The 19669-nt window shown below is 29.8% G+C and overlaps 4 protein-coding genes across 5 annotated transcripts; all 4 read left to right on the forward strand.

Annotated features, from left to right (window-relative positions):
• The first annotated feature begins 2224 nt into the window (after window positions 1-2224).
• LOC137808340 (salicylic acid-binding protein 2-like) lies at window positions 2225-4639 on the forward strand. Of its 2 annotated transcripts, XM_068609402.1 has the most exons (3): window positions 2225-2755; window positions 4047-4172; window positions 4261-4639. In XM_068609402.1, exons 1-3 carry the CDS (start codon window positions 2378-2380, stop codon window positions 4543-4545), a joined length of 789 nt encoding a protein of 262 aa, XP_068465503.1. In that variant the 5' UTR covers window positions 2225-2377; the 3' UTR covers window positions 4546-4639. The 2 variants fall into 2 exon arrangements, with proteins under 2 accessions (XP_068465503.1, XP_068465504.1); XM_068609403.1 differs by lacking the exon at window positions 4047-4172 and having other exon boundaries at window positions 2282-2755.
• A 3832-nt stretch (window positions 4640-8471) lies between these two features.
• On the forward strand, window positions 8472-10484 carry LOC137808341 (salicylic acid-binding protein 2-like). Its single transcript, XM_068609405.1, has 4 exons — window positions 8472-8663; window positions 8749-9157; window positions 9787-9912; window positions 10015-10484. Exons 2-4 carry the CDS (start codon window positions 8792-8794, stop codon window positions 10294-10296), a joined length of 774 nt encoding a protein of 257 aa, XP_068465506.1. The 5' UTR covers window positions 8472-8663; window positions 8749-8791; the 3' UTR covers window positions 10297-10484.
• A 3355-nt stretch (window positions 10485-13839) lies between these two features.
• On the forward strand, window positions 13840-16125 carry LOC137805687 (uncharacterized). Its single transcript, XM_068605626.1, has one exon. The coding sequence runs from the start codon at window positions 13840-13842 to the stop codon at window positions 16123-16125; it is 2286 nt and encodes a 761-aa protein (XP_068461727.1).
• Window positions 16126-16173: 48 nt separating this feature from the next.
• On the forward strand, window positions 16174-18918 carry LOC137805688 (uncharacterized). Its single transcript, XM_068605627.1, has 5 exons — window positions 16174-17567; window positions 17667-18082; window positions 18171-18297; window positions 18396-18683; window positions 18787-18918. The coding sequence occupies exons 2-5, from the start codon at window positions 17667-17669 to the stop codon at window positions 18916-18918; spliced, it is 963 nt and encodes a 320-aa protein (XP_068461728.1). The 5' UTR covers window positions 16174-17567.
• Window positions 18919-19669: the final 751 nt, after the last annotated feature.

The raw sequence follows: 19669 nt of genomic DNA on the forward strand, positions 1-19669 counted from the left end.
TAACTTAGAATATTTCTTAATATAGGATTTACTTTAAGATTTTTTTTACATTAAAATTTATTTAATCTGTATTTTATTTGTAGATAAATAGCTATTAATATTACAATTTTTTTATTCAATACAAAACTAATTAATCACTTCTCTAAATATTTAATTTTTAAACAGATGAATTTTTACATTTTTAATTTTCCAATTAATTAGGTCCGAAAATAATTATTTTTTAAATTATAATGATTTTACATAATTATTTTTTGATATAATTATTTCTAAATTAATGTTTTTTAATGTATTTATTTCTAAAATATTATTCCTCCATATAGTTTATGTTTTAAAAAATATATTTTTCTACAATTTTTTTAAAAATATTTATTTTTCAAGATCATATTTTATATTTAAAATTGTCCTTCTTTGATTTTTAAATATAAAATAGAAAAATAAAACCCAGTTCAGAATTAACCGAAATTTTAATTATTTATTTTAGTAAAATTAAACTCAATCAGATTAAGAATTTGGTTGTCGAGGAACCTAATTTTGTATTGTTAGAATAAAATGTGTTTTTAGGTAATTATTTGACACGGTATCTTATTGGGTAAAAAAGGTGAAACTGTGTTATTTTAAAAAAAATATTTTCAGCTTTGTATTGATAAAAAAATAATTAAAAATGACAAAAAATGCATTGCTTTGAACAAAACAACATTGGTATAAATCTATGGGCTCGGACACTTCTCTTAAATAAGTGTATTCGTGTCGGACACACGTATCGGTGTCGACACTCGTACAACACTCGTAGGACACTTAAAAAAATTTGTTGGATTTTTGAAAATTTTACATAATTTTAACACAATTTTAAAATATATAAATACAATAATTTTCTAAAAACTCAAATTTATTGTATAAATTTTTATTAAATAAGGAACAAATTCTTTTGAACGAGTCATGAAAAATATTTTACTGCTTCCAAAAGAATCTGAAACATATTTTTGCATATAAATATTTATTTTTAATTTATATAATTCAAAATTATATAATATATAGATCCGTGTCCTACATTTTAGAGATTATAGTATCTCTGTATTTGTATCCGTGTCGTGTTAGTGTCCGTATCCGTATATGTGCTACATAGTTCTAAATTTAATCATTAAAAGTTTAAAATAAATATTTTAAAAGAGAAATTAGAGAAATAAAATTTTAATTAAAAATAAATTTTATTCTATTAAAATTCTCATTATTCCATTTAATTAATATGTAATATTTGAATCATAAAAGTAAAAAAGAAAAGTGTGTGTTTGAATCAACTTATTTTAATACTAAAATTATTTACCTGATAATTATAAATTATTCTGACATTTAAAATAATTATTATCTAAATGATTCTGAAATAAAAAAATAATTTAACATTAAATTTTGTTAATAATTATTTGTATACTAATTTTATTTAAATTTAGGATAATTTAAGAAATAAAAAAGTTGTATGTTGTTTAGATTTATAAATATCTCTTCTCCCTAATGACTTGATGCAAAGGTAACAAGGATGGGGAACAAATTGTATAAATAGACATGTCTTGCGAAGTCCTAGACAAGGCTTAGAGTTAATTTTTTTTAAATAAATTATAAGGATATTTGTAAAACTGTTTCTAGTAATTATATTTCACTTCTACAAGTTTGGTTATTATAAATATATTTTCATTAATTTTCAAAATAATTTTATATTTAATTTTAACATTATTTTTTCAGTGTTAAAGGTTTACATCATCTCTATATTAAAAAACAAGAAAGATTATATTTATGAATTTCTTGATCTATTCATTATTAGAGTGTGAGAAATAAAGTGATTGAACGGAAACATTTCAAAGCATAGCAGATAAAGAAGAGAGAACACACGAAGAAGAAACCCTGCAACGGAAAAGAAAGTTGGAAATCATAAGTAAATAAGAGTATAAAACTTGAAAAATATTTATTGTTTCAACAATAAATATATAATAGAGCTTGTTTTATTTAGTTTTAAATATAATAATTGTTTCATTAAAAGATATATAATTATTAACTTTTTTACCGATTTTATTTAATTTTCTTTTTTAATATTTTATATATATTGAACAAATGAAAAATCAACTAAAGCATATTTTAAAAACTTATTTTTCTTTTTGTAATTCTTTAATTGAAATATTTAATAATAAGTCAATATTGTTTTAAATTTAAAAGAATAAAATATACCGACAGCAATGGTCCTTTTGCCAGCAATAATAATAACTAAAGATGCACCTTCACTGTTAAAAGCCAATAAATTCCCCTATTTATGGACGACACAGTAACCTCTACCCATTTCAGTGTCCAAATGCAATAGAAAGGAATCAGTTGAAGCCGAAAAGAAAAGAGAATGAGTTCAGAAAAGTGTATAGATAGGAAGCACTATGTTCTGGTGCATGGGGCTTGTTATGGAGCTTGGCTTTGGTATAAGCTGAAGCCACGCTTGGAATGTGCAGGCCACAAGGTCTCGGTGCTGGATCTTGCAGCTTCTGGCAACAACATGCAGAAAATTGAAGATGTTGATACTTTCTCAGACTATTCTGAACCTTTGTTGCAGCTATTGGCCTCAATTCCCCCAAATGAGAAGGTAGTTCTAGTAGGTCACAGTCTTGGAGGGCTCAACATAGCACTTGCCATGGACAAGTTCCCAGAAAAGGTAGCAGTTGGTGTTTTCGTAACTGCTGTAATTCCAGACACTCAACACAACCCGTCCTATGTCTTGGAAAAGGTTACTTTCTCAGCCTCTTTGCAATGCTTATTTTTCCTCTTTATTCTCTCACGGTCTTTATTCACAAGGGAAATGTTTAGGCTTTACCATTTATGATAGGATTTAGGCTTTAATTTTATATAGATTAGAAATAAAACTATTTAATAATATATAAGTAAATAGAAATCTAATTTTATATTTAAAGTTTATTTCTTAATATAATATATATAGAATTATTTAAAATCTATTTCATCTTATAAATGGATTTTATTTTATAAATTAATTTTAAAACTTACACCAAAATAGTTACACCCTGTATCAGGATCTATGTGAGTTAGAAGTATCTGATATGGACTCATTCAGTCTATATTACAAAATGATGTTTAATATTTTATTTTGAAGGAGTTATCCTCTTTTTCTTCCACTTACTGCAACCAATGAGATTAAATATGTGCAATGAGAGATCAAAGCAAATTTCATATTATGAGCAAGACATCAACACCACCAAGAAGAAACAACTACCTTAAAAAAAATGAAAAAATTGTAATCATGTGTCATATTCAAAGTTACAGTTGATTAACTTTTGAGTTTGATCTTTAAGAAATAACAACCCTCTAATTTGGTTAATAACCAATCAATGTTATACCCAATTAAATTAAATTAAATGATTGGTGGTCAATATTATATCCAATTAAATTAAATGATTGATGGTGGAATCGCAGAAGAATTTCAAACTCTTTTTAACTACCTTATAATCACATCATTATTGTTTGTTTTATTATTTACAACTATCTACATTTGTTTACCCATTTTACAATTTACAAACCATTTACAACAACTTATGAAGTTCAAATTCATTTGATTTGAAAATGAGAATTAATGATTTAGTTATATGAGTCTAAATTTAATTCTCGAACTTCTATAAAACTTAAAGAAAGACAAACTATTATTCATATTCATGACGAAGTTTTTAACCAAATTAAAATAAGTCAAAAATGTTTTTTTTACTGAGAGGAAGGTCATAATAAAAAATTATTCATATAAGCAATAAAAAAATTTATTATAATATTTATTTTCTCATTAATTAGTATCTATTAAATTGACAACTATTTGTTATATAATATATCATTGTGTAAATGCCAACCTATACTGTTTATTTGATAAAACCTATGTTAAAAGCATAGATCTAATGAAATCAATATTATTAATTTGTGGTTGTGAATAGACTGGGTAGACATTTACATCTTATTATTTTTTTTGAAAAAAATTGAGAATTTTATACTTATTATAGTCATTTTTTTTGCTACAAAAGTTGATTGAGAGTACCTTGGGAGAGAATTGGTTGGACACTGAATTCTCTAGGAGTGGAAATAAAACAACAGTTGTTTTTGGTCCGAAATTCATGTCCAAGAAACTCTACCAAGCCTCTTCCATTGAGGTAATTACATGTAAAAAACCTTCTTGTCCATACTAAGAGACATTGGTTTTGTGTGTATGAAAATACAAATAATGATTGGATTTTGCAGGATATAGAGTTGGCCAAGACCTTACTAAGACCAGGATCCCTCTTTATGGAAGACTTGTCCCAACAGAAGAGCTTCTCTATGCAGGGATATGGGTCAGTTCCTCTTGTTTTTGTTGTTTCCACTGAGGACAATGAAATTCCATTGAATTTTCAGCTCTGGATGATCCAAAATGTTGGAACGAATGTTGAGGTTGTAGAGATCAAAGGTGCAGACCATATGCTTATGATTAGCAAGCCACAAGAACTATGTGATTCTCTCCTCCATATAGCTACTAAATATGCATGAATTCATGAAGCCTTTATCTGCTGTGTTTTGGATCTAATTCTCATCTCTCGTTTGAAACCACAGCAGCATCAATAAAATGACATTCTTCCAACCACCAGACATATATCAGTCTTATTCTTCACCTGTTGGTGAATCAATGGAACTTCTCAAATAAATTATGAGTCTTTGTAACACATTAAAAGGATTTTTTTTTTCATTATTAATCAGATGAAACACATTATTAAAAATCACCATAAAATTTGTTTTTACCTATTCTAACAAAACACTTTAATATTATTACAATAATTTAGTAATATTAAAAATTCTTGTAGATGAATGAGGATAAATTCGGAAATAGTACATGCTGATGTGATTTTCCCTCTACATCTCTTCATTTTGAGAGGAGAGGATATTTACCCTTCACAGGTATATCCTCTCCTCATCTTTCCTGCAAAACTCTGGTACAAACTATTGATATTCCCTCACTTCTTTTCTTGTGAACATCCATAGAAGCAAACAAAGCCTAATTCGGTCGGCCTCAGTCGACGAAAAACAACACAACATTGACTTTCACTTTTATGTCGACAAAACTGAAGAAAAAAACAAAATAATTTTTTTTAAAACTAATACTCTCTTTTAGTTAATTAATTAAAAATGAAATTTATTAAAATTATATAAAAATTTAGGAAAAATTGGATTAATTTTATTATTTATTTAAAGTGTTAAATTATAACCTACATTAATTAAATATATTTTTAAATAATTATTTATTAAATTGAGAACTTGTATTCTTGAATCCTCGATCTTTTCATTGTTTTCCATCAGAAGCAAGTCAAATTTTCATAGTTTTAATCGCTGTTTACCAAAATTCTAAACATCATGAAAAATTGTAGAAAAAAGGCGTTGGTATTAAATTAAACCTTAACATTGTAGCCACAGTTACCCTTGCACACCATTTTTAAAACCATTGTATTAAGGTTAGTAATTCTTATTGGCACTTGGATTGCAATATTGATAGGCAGAAATTTAGAACTTAAAAGAAGTTACTATAAAAGAGAAAGGGTTGCAATTATGAAAAAGCCTTTCCAATACAATCTTTTCCAAGATCTCAATGAAATCATGCTGGGCCCCACCTAGCACCACCACACCTCCACAAAGGTTTCGCTAATTATATTAAAAGAAGCTGAAAAATGATGCGGGTGGCCATGTTCTCCTTATCTAGTAAACCCGAGTGAACTCCAGCTGGTGAGATTTCAACAAATCAAGATTTTGAAAACATTGATTACTAAATAAAGGATATTGAAAAAGATTGATATACATCCACCACAACACGCACTTTTTTTTTTATTTCCTCATATAATATAAATGATATATTCACAATCTATTTAAATATATAACTTTAGATGGGTGGTATGAAGAAATTCTAATTTTGTCATTTTAAGTAAAAACTGAAACAATTTTGTAAAACAGTTTTAAATCTCTTAAGCAAACAACAGATTGAAAATTAAAATAATTGGTTAAAATTCTGAAATACACTAACTAGAATCAAAAATGATTTTTGAGAACTTCTTTCAAAAGATTGTGTGTTTTGGCTATCATCATATATAAGAGATAAATCAAGACCAAAATCATAACTACCCTAATTTAAAAAAAAAATCAAAATTAATTAAATAAAAAAATTGGATAGGTTTGAAAAATTTTTGATTGTCAACCACCACAAATCGAATAATACTTTAAAACATAAGGGATTGTTATTCAAATAGTTAAAGAAAAAATTATAATAAAGTAGAAAAGAAATGGTGATTATAATAAAATAGAAAAAAAAAACGGTGAAGCACAAAAAAGAAAAAAGTCATTGCTGAGAAAAAAAACAAAAAAAAAGGTGCATAATAAATTAAAATAAAAATAAAGATTAGTCAAATTCACTATTCTAGGTATACGGTCACCGTCCAATGATTCCAAAAGATATGTTTTTCTTCCTACTACTTCACGAAAGTGATATGATTTCCTGAAAATATCAACCGAACATATAATAAATACATGACAATTATCTTCATTATGCCTCATTAAAAATCTTATAGGAAAAATCAAAATGTAAAAAACTTATAAGAAAAATAGTACATAACTTAAACACGAAGGTTTACAATATTTCATGTCCAAGATTTGTTGTATTGTCTCTCCTTCCTTTTGTGTCATCGTCTTTCTTATCAGTTGTATTTCTGAAAAGGACACAAGATTGATTTACTCATTCCATGGTGGGCACCAAAAAGTTCTAGCCAAGAAGGATGAATCTCAACTAGAGCATTCACCTTTAGCCAAAAACACAAGAATTTCTAGTTGAGTTTGTGTTCTTTTTTTCCGATCATACACGTTCCTTTTATGCTTTGCCTATTCTCCCACCCTTTTGTATTTGGTTCTATTTTCATTCTTTCTTCAATACTAAATGTTAATTTTTAATATTTAAACTATTATAATAATATAAGGGGAAAATAACATAATTACTATATTTAATACTTATTTTTCATTAAAATTATTTATAGATTAACTTTTAATCAATCTACATAAACCTTTAACTAATTAGACCCGTACCAACCCATGACACCAGACACACCATTGAAATTGGAAAATTTCAGTTTGACATTGTGATCCTGAAATGGTTGCGGAGGAGTTGGACGCATGATGATAAGTGTCATAATTCAATAATACTTCATACAAAAAGATAGGCACTTATGGATTTTAATTGATAAAATAGTTATAATTCAACCCCTAATTGAGGAATTTGAACATTTTTACATATTTTTGGATTATAAGATAAACGATTTAATCCCAAATTTGTATTAATTTCAGGATTATAGGGGAAAATGGAGATAAAAAGGTTAAAGGAGAATAAACAAGTTAAAGACAAGATGAAAAGACAAAGTTGTCACATTGAAAACTCGTTTAAACTCGCCCAAGACTTGCTTAAGCGAGTTCACTCCAATGAAGTTGGACTTTTTCTCGTGAAACTCCCTTAAGCAAGATCACTCTAGAGGAACACGCCCAAGACCCGCTTAAGCGAGTTCACTCCATTGAAGTTGAGCTTTTTCTCGTAAAACTCGCTTGAGCGAGATGTCACTTAACCCAAGCCCAATTAGGTTAAATAAAAGACGTGAGACATAACCCTAGACATCATTGAGATGATATTGAGAGATAAAAAGCCCTAGAGGAGGCATCTGTCAAGGAGAAACACCTTGTATACTGGAAAGTACTTCTAAGTATCTAACCTAAACGATAATGCTTAACATTTTTTTATGCTATGAATAAATTATTTTAAATGTTAATTGTTTGATAACATTTGTTCGATAAGAAATTTTTATAAATATTCGAGGAATTGATATTTAGGAGACATTCTTAATAATTTTGTATGGAAAAAATCGATATGAATGATTTTTATATGTGCATCAATGTCAATCAAGATGAAATATTATATGTTTTTATTAATTAATTGAAAATACAAACGAGTGAAAAAAGATGACCTCAATTCCAAATTTCTAAATTGACTCATCCAAATCATACTTGAGATTTTAAAACTGTTTCTTGTAGATTTAATATTGATTCTTAGAGAGAATTTAATATTTCTAACTCAATAGAGTTTCTGTAAAATAGTTATCAACGGACTTACTAAGTGCAATGACATCAACTTCAAAGCTCTAAAAACGATTAGAATAGTGAATATGACATGATTCTTAGAGAGAATTTAATACTTCTAACTCAATAGAGTTTCTGTAAAATAGTTATCAACGGACTTATTAAGTGCAATGACATCAACTTCAAAGCTCTAAAAACGATTAGAATAGTGAATATGACATGATTCAATCAATTTTAATTGTCACGAAAATTCGTTTTAGGGAAAAGTCAAATAAGAATCTAAGAAGGACACTGAATAAGATGGATTAAGCTCTAAGGTCATTGATGGGGTCTTTGTAGAGACAAATTTGTGCCAACAACCCACATCTCACAAAAGGAAATTCGTCCTCCTCAATATTGAATTTTCCATCTATCCACATCCACAAGATTACTTGACTTGTGGCCACTCTCTTTAACATTATTATTCTCTCTACATCCAGTTCCGTGAAAAAAGTGTTTTGGAAACAAAAGAGGTAGATGAAAACGACGTGTAAATCATTTGACTTTTCAAATCCAATAATTTGACAAAACGTGACCCATTTCACTGACTATATGTAGAAAGGTGAAATGAAGTAATCACTACACGCCTCAAGAAAACACCATGGGTTTAGAAAAGAAGCATTTTGTTCTGGTCCATGGGGCTTGCCATGGAGCTTGGTGTTGGTACAAGCTGAAGCCACGCTTGGAATCTGCAGGCCACAAGGTGACAGCTCTGGACCTTGCGGCCTCTGGAATCAACTTGCAGAAAATGGAAGATGTTCATACTTTCTCACAGTATTCTGAGGCTTTGTTGCAGCTATTGGCAACAATTCCCCCAAATGAAAAAGTGATTCTAGTGGGTCATAGCCTTGGGGGACTCAACATAGCACTTGCCATGGAGCAATTCCCAGAAAAAATTCTGGTTGGTGTTTTCTTAACAGCTTTTACTCCAGACATTGAACATCAACCATCTTATGTTCTGGAAAAGGTATGCTTCTGAGACTTCATACTACTAGTGCAAATTTTGAACTACTTTCTTTCAGGAAAGTGAAACGGCTGCCCAATTAATACATGCCTATGACGGACAAAAGTCTCTATATTAATAGATTCAATAACTTAATATTGAAGGGAAAACACTTTTATGTGTCGTTTTCACACCTTTTTCTTACATAACCCGAGTACAGACGTGAATCAATCTTTCTGAAACAGAGAACTCTTGTTTACATCACCTCTATATCACATTTTTAGATACTAAATTTTTTATATTAATCTCTCTTCCTGGTCACTGTTTATCTCTCCATAAACTTGAACAATTGTCATTGCTCTTGTAAAAGTGTCTCAAATACATCTTAAGTATACAGTTTCCGTTTACGATATACAGAAATTACGATTATATGACTTGTCTTTGACTTTTCATCGGAGAGAACAAGTATAGAGAAATCGTAAAATATGAACACTCCTGCCAAGATCATTATTAACAAGTGAAAAATATTTTCTTTTCTTGTTGCTTTGTATTACAATGTTAATATGCACAACCATCAATTTCGTAACTTCTTTAAAGATAATTAATATGAAGATTAAATTCAAAACCTAACAATTGATTGTCTAATTAAAAAGTATAATGAGAGGACTCCGTCGGCGGCATGGATAGACACAGAATTTTCCCCATGTGCAAACAAAACATTGATGTTCTTTGGTCCCAAGTTCTTCTCCGACAAGCTCTATCAGCTCACCTCAATCGAGGTAACTACATGTTAAAGATTTATCACAGTTACATCAAACATCTTTGTTTTTCTTTTGAAAGGTTTTCAATAAAAACAAATTGACGAGTTTTGGATCTTGCAGGATCTTGAATTGGGCAAGAGTTTAGCAAGGGTATCGTCACTCTTCATTGAAGACTTGTCAAAGCAAAAACAGTTCTCGAAAGAAGGATATGGGTCAGTCCCACGTGCCTTTATTCTTTGCACCGAAGACCTTGCAATTCCTTTGGAATATCAACAATGGATGATCCAAAATTCTGCATTAAATGACGTTCTGGAGATCAAAGGCGCAGATCACATGCCTATGCTTTGCATGCCACAAGAACTGTTCGATTCTCTCCACCAGATAGCTACTAAATATGAATAAGCTCATGAACATGCTTTAATTACTCTTGTTTGTTGTGTGTTTCGATTTCACTTGTGTTACAATTATAAGATCGTATTTGAAACTATAAGACAAACCAATAACTGGGCAACCCAGCAACTTCTATGGCTTTTCCAATTCTTGTAATAAAGTTGTATTATCGTGAAAATTTACGTTGTTTTTATTCTAAATGATTTGCATTTCAAGGTTTTTATTCATAGATTGAGTAATATATATTATTGAAATAATATATTATATTTATTCCAATATTCATCAATGAAAAATAAATTAAGAAATAATTAATAATACAATATAAATTATTTTGAGACAAATTACAAAATTTAAAAGGATAGAGAAGATAATATATTCAATAAATATTTACTCCATTTCAATTAATGAATTTATCTTAAAAGGTCCCGAGATTAATTTAAAAGAACTTGAGCACTTTATAAAATGTCAAAATTACTAGTAGCTTTCTATTATGCTTTGGTAAGTTACTAAACTATGATTTTCAAAGTAGGGATGAAAAAAAAATAAATGAATTTGTCAATGGATCATCTCTTATAAAACCTTAAGAACCAACATTTATTTTTTAATAAGAGTTGGAGTATATCTTAAACATTCTCATTTATTTTATTTTTGTATTATTAATAAAAAAACCAATATCAAGATTGAATGTACCAGTTATATGTCAGTTATGTCTTTTGTCTTTGTCAACACAAGCCGGTTGTTGAAGAAGCGGATACGAAAAATTCAATCTGCAAAAGCAAGAAAAAAACTCACAAATTAAAGCTATCCATGTCACATCAATAGCCTTCAAGGTGACCATATTTCACAATTAAAATCCAAAACAAACTTAAAATAAATTTACTATGCACTCCCTTACGCACTAACCAAACCATTCAAAAGAAAAGGAGAATAATAAAAAAAAAATATGTAACATAGAATATAATTTAATTTTATTGAATTGATATAACTATTATATAACCTTCAAAAACATATAACAACAAATATCCATTTATAACTAATAAGTGTGATTTGATCTTGGATTTCACCAAGTGGACAAACTTGATTTCTTCGTCCTTTCAAGATCTATTAAAAAAATAAAATCGCACTTTGATGTTATATTTCTTCCATACATGACTAGATTATTTTTTAAGTTTAATGATTGGGTTATTATTTCCATTTTTTTTTATCAACAAACACCATTGCCTATGCTCCCCCATAGTCCCCCACAATTTAGCAGCTGCTAAACAACACTTAAGCCACATTATGCATCACAAATACATGATTACGGCAGCGCAAATCTGGATGGAAGAGAAAACAATTCCCAAAAAATGGAGAGATTCACCGAAAGCCTCCTTTAAATGTACTCTGCACCACACACACCATAGAGTTGGCACTCCAATTCCACCAATCCTTCCAGCTCCAATTCCATATAGACCAAAGTCTGCATAAAAGCATTGCTGCTATCATCAATCTATTAGCACATACAAACAACAATAATTAAACTTTGTTGGTAGTTGAAAGAGCACAATAATTGATTTTTTTTATATCAAATATCATTATCCATTAGATCAGACAAGTTCTTTATTAGATTATCAATTTTATTATACACTACAAGAAAATGATTAAATGGCAACTAATTTAGAAAAAAAAAAAATAGTTTCTATAGTAACTAATTTAGATACCATTTTATAAACTAAAAATTATTAGTTACTAAAATAGTATCTATTATTAATAAAAAATATAATAAAATTAGATACTACATTTTTGGTAGCTAATAATAAATAAAAAAAATAAAATAAAATTAGAGACATTTTTTTAGTCTCTTTGTTAAGATGTAATTGGAAACCAATTTTTAAGTCACTTTTAATCTATTTTAGAAACTGATTTTTTTGTTTATAAAAATAAAAAATTAAAAACTAATTTTTTAGTTTCTAATCATCACATAATTAGATACTTAAATTTTTAGTCACTATTATTTAAATTTAGATATTTAAATTTAGATACTAATTTTAGAGTAATTAAATTTTATAAAATTATTTATTTTTTTAATTTGAGCAAATTGGGTGCAGGAGGTAAAATTAATTACTTTTTAAAAAAATTTTAACTTGAGCAAATTGGTTGCAGGGTAAAATTAATCTAGGGTAAAATTAATCTATCTTTCTCTCTGTAGCTTTTTCTTCTCATCTCTCAATCTCCACAACACACTCTCCAACCGGTGGCGGTGACGCATCCACGACGGCGACGCCCTCCGACGGCGACTCACTCGCGACAACAAAGCACCCGCAACTGCAGCGCATCCCGCGACAGCAGCGCGCGACGGCAGCGCATCCCGCGACAGCAGCGCGCGACGGCAGCGTATCCCGCAACAGCAGTGCGCGACAGCAACGCGCGACGGCAGCGCAACGCTCGACGGCAGCGATTCTGCGACAGCAACGCACGACGACAGCAGAGTAGTATGCTTCTCCTTGTCTCATTTCGTGCTCTATTCTTACTCTGTTTTTTATTTTTTGTGCTTGCTCATCCTTATAGATTTTAGGTCATTGCAATAGAGTATGATGTTTTCCCTTGTCTCAAATTTAACAATTATATTCCAATGTGGAGTTTCAACATTTGATTTTCCCATAGAATGGTCCTCCTACACATTTTTATTACCATTTCAGAAATTCAAAACTTAGCAATTCTTTTTAATCTTCTCAGATTGCGTAAATACTTAATTTATAACTTCTCAACTATAAACTAATAACACAGTTGTTCCTTATAAGATAATAATGTTAGTTTTATATTAGTTGATAGTTTTTTTAATCTATGTACAGAATCCTTATAACATAATAGTGTTAGTTTTTGTTTTTTGAATAGAGTATTCCCTGCTGTGTGGTATAAAATGCAAATCAATCCATTAATTTATTCACAAAAGTCTCCATCGCTTTTAAATTTATGCATCTTGAACACATTAATAAGATATCCATTTGTATGAAATTGGTCTTATAATCTTGCACACACTTTTTGATCTAGTTACAGACCTATAGGATCTAGTTCCAGACCTAATTTTTTATGAGTTTCCTTTCTACTTATTGGATTTAGGATTTTAATTGGATATCCTCTTTGTTATCAATCCTTTTGAAAAATGGGATTTGTTTAGCACTACCATCTGCATGAAGCTGAAAATTAAACCAGAACCGCCCAAGATAACTTAATTTCTTCTATGTGTTGAGATGGATTTGTTTAGAAGTCTTATATTTATTCATAGGCTTTATATATGAAACTGTTTTGTTGAATGTCTACGTAGCTAATATGTGTATTAATATGTGTGTGGTAGGTGAGTAAATAGGTTGAATTCTTTTAGTCCAATACTAGTACCTGTGGGACTGCAAGTTTCTCCTGTTCTTCCGGCAAAAAAAAAAGGTTAGACATTTTTTTTTTAGTCATTGTATGTTCATAGTTTAGGGAATATTTGATTGTTCTCAAATAAATTAAATAATGATAGATTATAAGACTTTCTTTTATAGTTGAATGATGCATTGTGTTATACGACAGATTATGGATATTCGTCAAAATCGAAGTTGGATGTATGATAGATTTATGTCTGATAGAAGGGGATATAAAGATGCATTTTTAAAAGGAGTAGATGAATTTGTGTCCTATGCATGTGCAGAAACAAATTTGTCAAATGGAAAAATAAGATGTCCTTGTTCTAAGTGCAAAAATCTAAGGTTCTTCCATTTTGAAGAAGTTAAAGTTCATCTTTATAAGAAAGGATTCATTCCTGAATATTGGTATTGGACATGTCATGGAGAAAGTGACCCAAACATATGCATAGATACTAGTCTTGAGATTTTGAGTACACAAGAAGGATACCTCAATAGATTTGAGAGCATGGTTTATGATGTTGCTGGTCTAGAGTATGAAATAGATCATGATCAAGAAATGGATGACTCTCCAAGTATGAATGAGACTCCAAACATAGAAGCCCAAAGGTTTTACAAACTATTAGATGCAGCCCAAAAACCATTATGGCCCGGATGTAATAATCACACCGAATTATCTTTTGCTGTTAGATTTTTGACAATTAAATCAGAGGGGAACATGTCTCAAAGATCTTGTGATCAAACATTAGCCCTTATGAAAGAGACACATCCTATTGGTAATCTTATTCCTAAAGATTTCTATAGGGCCAAAAAGTTAGTCTCAAAACTTGGTTTAACTGCAAAAAAAATTGATTGTTGTGTTGATGGTTGTATGTTATTTTACACTGATGAAGAAATGAAGTTAAGAGAATGTAGATTTTGTCACAAACCACGTTTTCAGATACGAGGTGTTGGTAGAGATAAATACAAAGAGGTTCCTGTTAAAAGAATGCATTATTTACCTCTCATTCCTAGGCTTAAGAGATTATATGCCTCCATGAGTTCTGCTCCACATATGAGGTGGCATCATGAAAATAGACGAGAACCTGGGGTGTTGTGTCATCCATCTGATGGTGAAGCTTGGAAACATTTTGATAAAATGTATCCTGAATTTGCATCTGAACCAAGAAATGTAAGGTTAGCTTTATGTTCTGATGGTTTTTCACCTTTTAATAATTCGAATCCACCTTATTCTTGTTGGCCGGTAATTATCACCCCTTACAATCTTCCTCCAGAATTATGCATGACTACTCCTTTTATGTTTTTGACATTAATTATCCCTGGGCCACATAGTCCAAAAGGTAAAATTGATGTGTATTTGCAACCATTGATTGATGAGTTAAAACAATTATGGAATGGAGTGTTGACATATGATATTTCAAGAAAGCAAAATTTTATGATGAAAGCTACATTAATGTGGACTATTAATGATTTTCCTGCATATGGAATGTTGTCGGGTTGGAGTACATCAGGGAGATTAGCATGTCCATACTGTATGAACCAATCAAAAGCTTTTAGATTGAAAAGAGGTGGGAAAATTTCTTGGTTTGATTCTCATCGTCAATTTTTGCCTATGGATCATTCATTCAGAAGAAATAAGGATGCATTTTATAAAAATCAAATTGAAAAGTCTCAACCTCCAAAATTTTTGACTGGGAATGAATTGTGGGAACAAGTTTGTTTTCTCCCAAAAACAACTGAAGTTAGTCCTTGTATTTGTGATGAACATGGTCGGTCTCATAATTGGACAAAACAAAGCATCTTTTGGGAGTTGCCTTATTGGAAAACCAATTTGATAAGACATAATCTTGATGTAATGCATGTAGAGAAAAATGTGTTTGATAATGTCTTCAACACAGTGATGGATATAAAAAATAAGACCAAAGATAATGTTAAGGCGAGAATGGACTTGAAGGAGTATTGTAAGCGAAGAGAACTAGAACTACAAGTTCAATCTAGTGGAAAAGTCTTAAAGCCTAAAGCAAAGTTTGTTTTGTCCAATGAACAAAAAAATATTGTTTACAAATGGATTAGTGAGTTGAAAATGCCAGATGGGTATGCCTCAAATTTGCGTAGATGTGTAAACCTAAATCAGAGGAAGTTGTTTGGAATGAAAAGTCATGATTGTCATGTGTTAATGGAGATGTTATTACCTATTGCTTTTCGTGCACTTCCCCATCAGGTGTGGAATCCTATAGCTGAATTAAGTAAGTTTTTTAAGGATTTGTGCTCAACAATTTTGAGAGTGGATGATTTGTTATTAATGGAAAAAAACATCATCATTACGACATGTAAGTTGGAACAAATATTTCCTCCTGGATTTTTCAATTCCATGGAGCATCTACCTATTCATCTACCTTATGAAGCTAGAGTAGGAGGTCCTGTTCAATACCGCTGGATGTATCCATTTGAGAGGTAATTGTTTACTTCATTTAATGTACACAATTGTATATGTTACTTGTAAGTTTAGTAGTTAACAAAATGCTTTTGTATAGGTACTTGAATAGGTTGAAATGAATGGTTAAAAACAAATCCCATGTAGAGGGTTCTATTTGTGAGGCATACTTAAGCTTGGAGACTTCTCATTTTTGTTCATATTATTTTGAGTCACATGTCCAATCAATGAGAACTAAAGTTGGTCGAAATGATTTTGGAGGTCAAAATGACACGAGCCAAACAACTTTATCAGTTTTCAATCATGTTGGTCGTCCAGGAGGAACTTGTAAGAGTCATTATTTGAATGAGAAAGAATTAGCTATTGTGCATTTGCATGTCCTGCTTAATTGTGAGGAAGTTCAACCATATATTGAGTAAGTATTTTAATTTTATATCTCATTTATTTATTTTTTTAATAGTTTTAATCTATATATGAATGTATACAATTACAGACACTTTGTGCAATATTTGGAAGCATCTATTCCAAATATAAGTAGAATTGATATTGATGGGAGAATTGCATCCGAATTTCCATTTTGGCTTCGAACATATGTAAGTATTATGCACTTTTCTTTTGAATAGTTTTATTAATTATGAAAAATAATGATTTTGGGATTGTTATTTATAGGTTCATGATAGAAATAACTTAGTACAAAATCAACATTTGCATCACTTGGCATGGGGTCCCCAAAAAAAGGTTCATACTTGGCCCATATACTTTGTCAATGGTTTCAAGTTTCACACGAAAGAATGGAGTATTGGTAAGAAAACAATCAATTGTGGAGTTTGTGTGAAGGATGATAATGAAAAATACTATTATGGTATTATCAAAGAGATTATGCAAGTAGAATACTCAGGAGAACCAACCAAACAATTGGTGGTATTTAACTGTGAGTGGTTTGATAATACCATTAATCATGGTATAAAAGTTCAACCTCAATATGACATTGTGGAGGTTCATTGTCGAAGAAGATATTCAAATTTTGATCCTTTCATATTTGCAACAAATGCAATTCAAGTATATTATGTACCTTATCCAGAAAAAATAAAAGAAAAGGTCGATTGGTGGGTGGTTATTAAAACCAAACCAATATGTACAGTGGATGATCGATATACATTAGAGGTTGCTTATCAAGAGTCAACAACTAACGTTAATATCACAACAAATGAGGAGCTACTTGGTCATTTGATGGATGAAGACGAGTATGAGGAAATAGATGAACTAGACATGAGAGTTGTTGAGAATTCGAAAGAAAGTAAGCAAATAGAAGAGGAAGAAGAGGAAGAAGAAGGTTTTTTTGAAAGTGAATTTGAGTATGATTCTGAAGATGATGAAAGCTTAAATCAATATAGACTTGATGATTACTTTAATGGTAATAGTGATGATAGTGATGAGTAAATCACTTTCTTTATGATACTGTAAAGGTGAGGCTTCATTTGTATTTGTGTTCTATTTTTTATAATTTTTTCTATTATGTTTTATTGATTTCAACAATTTTCTAATTTGTTTTATAATTATTGCAGATGTCAAATAAAAATCATGGTAAAGAAGTTACTTTTTGTGAACATTCGACCAAACAACGTTCAAGACGTCCTTCACAAATTACTTGTGCTTCTCGACCAATTGCTTTCCCATCCATTGATTCATCATTCAGAACATCTCAGTTTGCAGCTCAACCTTTGGCACTAGGAGCTTTTAGTTCAAATTCAAAACCAAATGTTAATCAATCATTCAAAACACCTAAGTTTGCAGCTCAACCTTTGGCACCAGGAGCTTCTAATTCAAATTCTAAACCAAATGTTGATCAATCATTCGGAACATCTCAGTTTGCAGTTAATTCAACATCAAATGAAATTAATTCAACACCAGATGAAACTAATTCTACATCAGAGTCACATGGCAATTATGTCAAGTCAGTTTTAAACCTTGATGGGCAAGGGTATGTATATCAATGTAATAATTACTCTTAGAACAACCAAATTAATAATAAATTGTGGAATTATGATAATTTACATGTCATTTTGCAGATTCTTACCTTCACGCCCTACAGCTAATGGGATTGGAAATATCTTTAAAAGTCATTATACCGATCCATGGCCATCTTGGAAGAAGATACCAATTAGAACAAGAGACTTGTGGTTTGGGGAGTTTTTGGTTGATTTCATATAATTAACTTTGTTTAATTATCTAGTTTAATTTTATTATCTATGTTAGTCTTACATATAATTAACTTTGTTTCTTTATTAATGCAGAAGAAGTTTTCGATTTGTCCACCGGATCATTGGTGGGCAAGAAAGAATTTTGAAATGCGAGGTGCTGTAATCATGAAAAATAATCTAAATAAGGCTCGACAGAGAAAGATTAAGCCAAACTGGATTGGAGATAGTACATGGGATATATTATGTCAGCAATGGGCATCTGAAGAATTCCAAAAGAAAAGCACGATCGGGAAAATAAATAAAGTCTCTGGATGTGGAGGTTTTGGAGGATCTCGTCACACATGTGGCTCTATTAGCACATCTCAGCATAAATATAATATGGTAATTTGTTTTCTAACTATTTTCTTTTTATAACATCTCAATATATATATATATATATATATATATATATAATATGGGAAATGTGTGAATTTTATTTTTTCAGACAAAGATGAATGGAATTCCTCCCACTATATTAGAATTGTTTTGTCGCACGCACCAACGACGTAAGGACAACTCTTGGGTGGATAAAAAATCAGAACAAGTAAATGTAATGAACTATTACCTTTTATTTTAGTTGTTTTGTTATATTTTTTGTTTTTCCATTTTCAATGTTAAAGTTATTGTTAGTTTATTGTTGTTGTGTGTTTAAATACATATCTGTCTAGACACCACTGCCACGAGACCAATTGCCATCTCTCTAGAAGTTCCCATCACAGCATATACAAATTTAAGTACAAAAACAAAGCAGAAAGAGAACATGAATATTCATACTATTAATATTATATTTATATTGTTAATAATAATAAGTATAATAAAAATCATAATAATATTAAAAAAATTGTTTAGTATAGTAATTAAATTTTCTTTGATTACTAAATCAATCTTGTTTTGAATTTCACTCATTACAAATTTTATATATATATATAATTTTATTGTTAATAAAAAGAAATACTGATTTCAAGATCAATTATCATAGAGAGAGAAATCAAACTAACAAAAAAAAATATTATATAATGTATTAAGGGTCATTCAATAACTTCAATTAACCCTGGGACCAACATTAATTACCTGCCAAACTTTTAAGACTATAGCTCCCTTAACATAAATAACTATCTAAGAATTATTTTATTTCAATCAAGGATTTTTTTAGGCCTTATTTATTTATGTCCACTTGGATATTCGTTAATATACGTGCATACGGTTATCTAATTAAATTTCTTTTTTTTTTCATATATCTTTCAACTTTATTGTATAGAAATTAATTCGGCTCTCGATATTGTAAATTGAAAATGTCTTCCAATAAATTATTTTGCCAAACAGATATG

The sequence above is a fragment of the Phaseolus vulgaris genome, chromosome 3 (genome assembly GCF_000499845.2).
Source record: "Phaseolus vulgaris cultivar G19833 chromosome 3, P. vulgaris v2.0, whole genome shotgun sequence".
NCBI lineage: Eukaryota > Viridiplantae > Streptophyta > Magnoliopsida > Fabales > Fabaceae > Phaseolus > Phaseolus vulgaris.

What these genes read in the sequence shown, in the direction of transcription:
- LOC137808340 (XM_068609402.1), top strand. Translation starts at nt 2,378, where the DNA reads ATGAGTTCAGAAAAGTGTATAGATAGGAAGCACTATGTTCTGGTGCAT. An exon ending in CGTCCTATGTCTTGGAAAAG is followed by an intron (nt 2,756 to 4,046) that starts GTTACTTTCTCA and finishes TTGCTACAAAAG; the next exon opens with TTGATTGAGAGTACCTTGGG. An exon ending in ACCAAGCCTCTTCCATTGAG is followed by an intron (nt 4,173 to 4,260) that starts GTAATTACATGT and finishes TGGATTTTGCAG; the next exon opens with GATATAGAGTTGGCCAAGAC.
- LOC137808341 (XM_068609405.1), top strand. Translation starts at nt 8,792, where the DNA reads ATGGGTTTAGAAAAGAAGCATTTTGTTCTGGTCCATGGGGCTTGCCAT. An exon ending in CATCTTATGTTCTGGAAAAG is followed by an intron (nt 9,158 to 9,786) that starts GTATGCTTCTGA and finishes CTAATTAAAAAG; the next exon opens with TATAATGAGAGGACTCCGTC. An exon ending in ATCAGCTCACCTCAATCGAG is followed by an intron (nt 9,913 to 10,014) that starts GTAACTACATGT and finishes TGGATCTTGCAG; the next exon opens with GATCTTGAATTGGGCAAGAG.
- LOC137805687 (XM_068605626.1), top strand. Translation starts at nt 13,840, where the DNA reads ATGGATATTCGTCAAAATCGAAGTTGGATGTATGATAGATTTATGTCT.
- LOC137805688 (XM_068605627.1), top strand. Translation starts at nt 17,667, where the DNA reads ATGTCAAATAAAAATCATGGTAAAGAAGTTACTTTTTGTGAACATTCG. An exon ending in TGTGGTTTGGGGAGTTTTTG is followed by an intron (nt 18,298 to 18,395) that starts GTTGATTTCATA and finishes TTATTAATGCAG; the next exon opens with AAGAAGTTTTCGATTTGTCC. An exon ending in CTCAGCATAAATATAATATG is followed by an intron (nt 18,684 to 18,786) that starts GTAATTTGTTTT and finishes TTATTTTTTCAG; the next exon opens with ACAAAGATGAATGGAATTCC.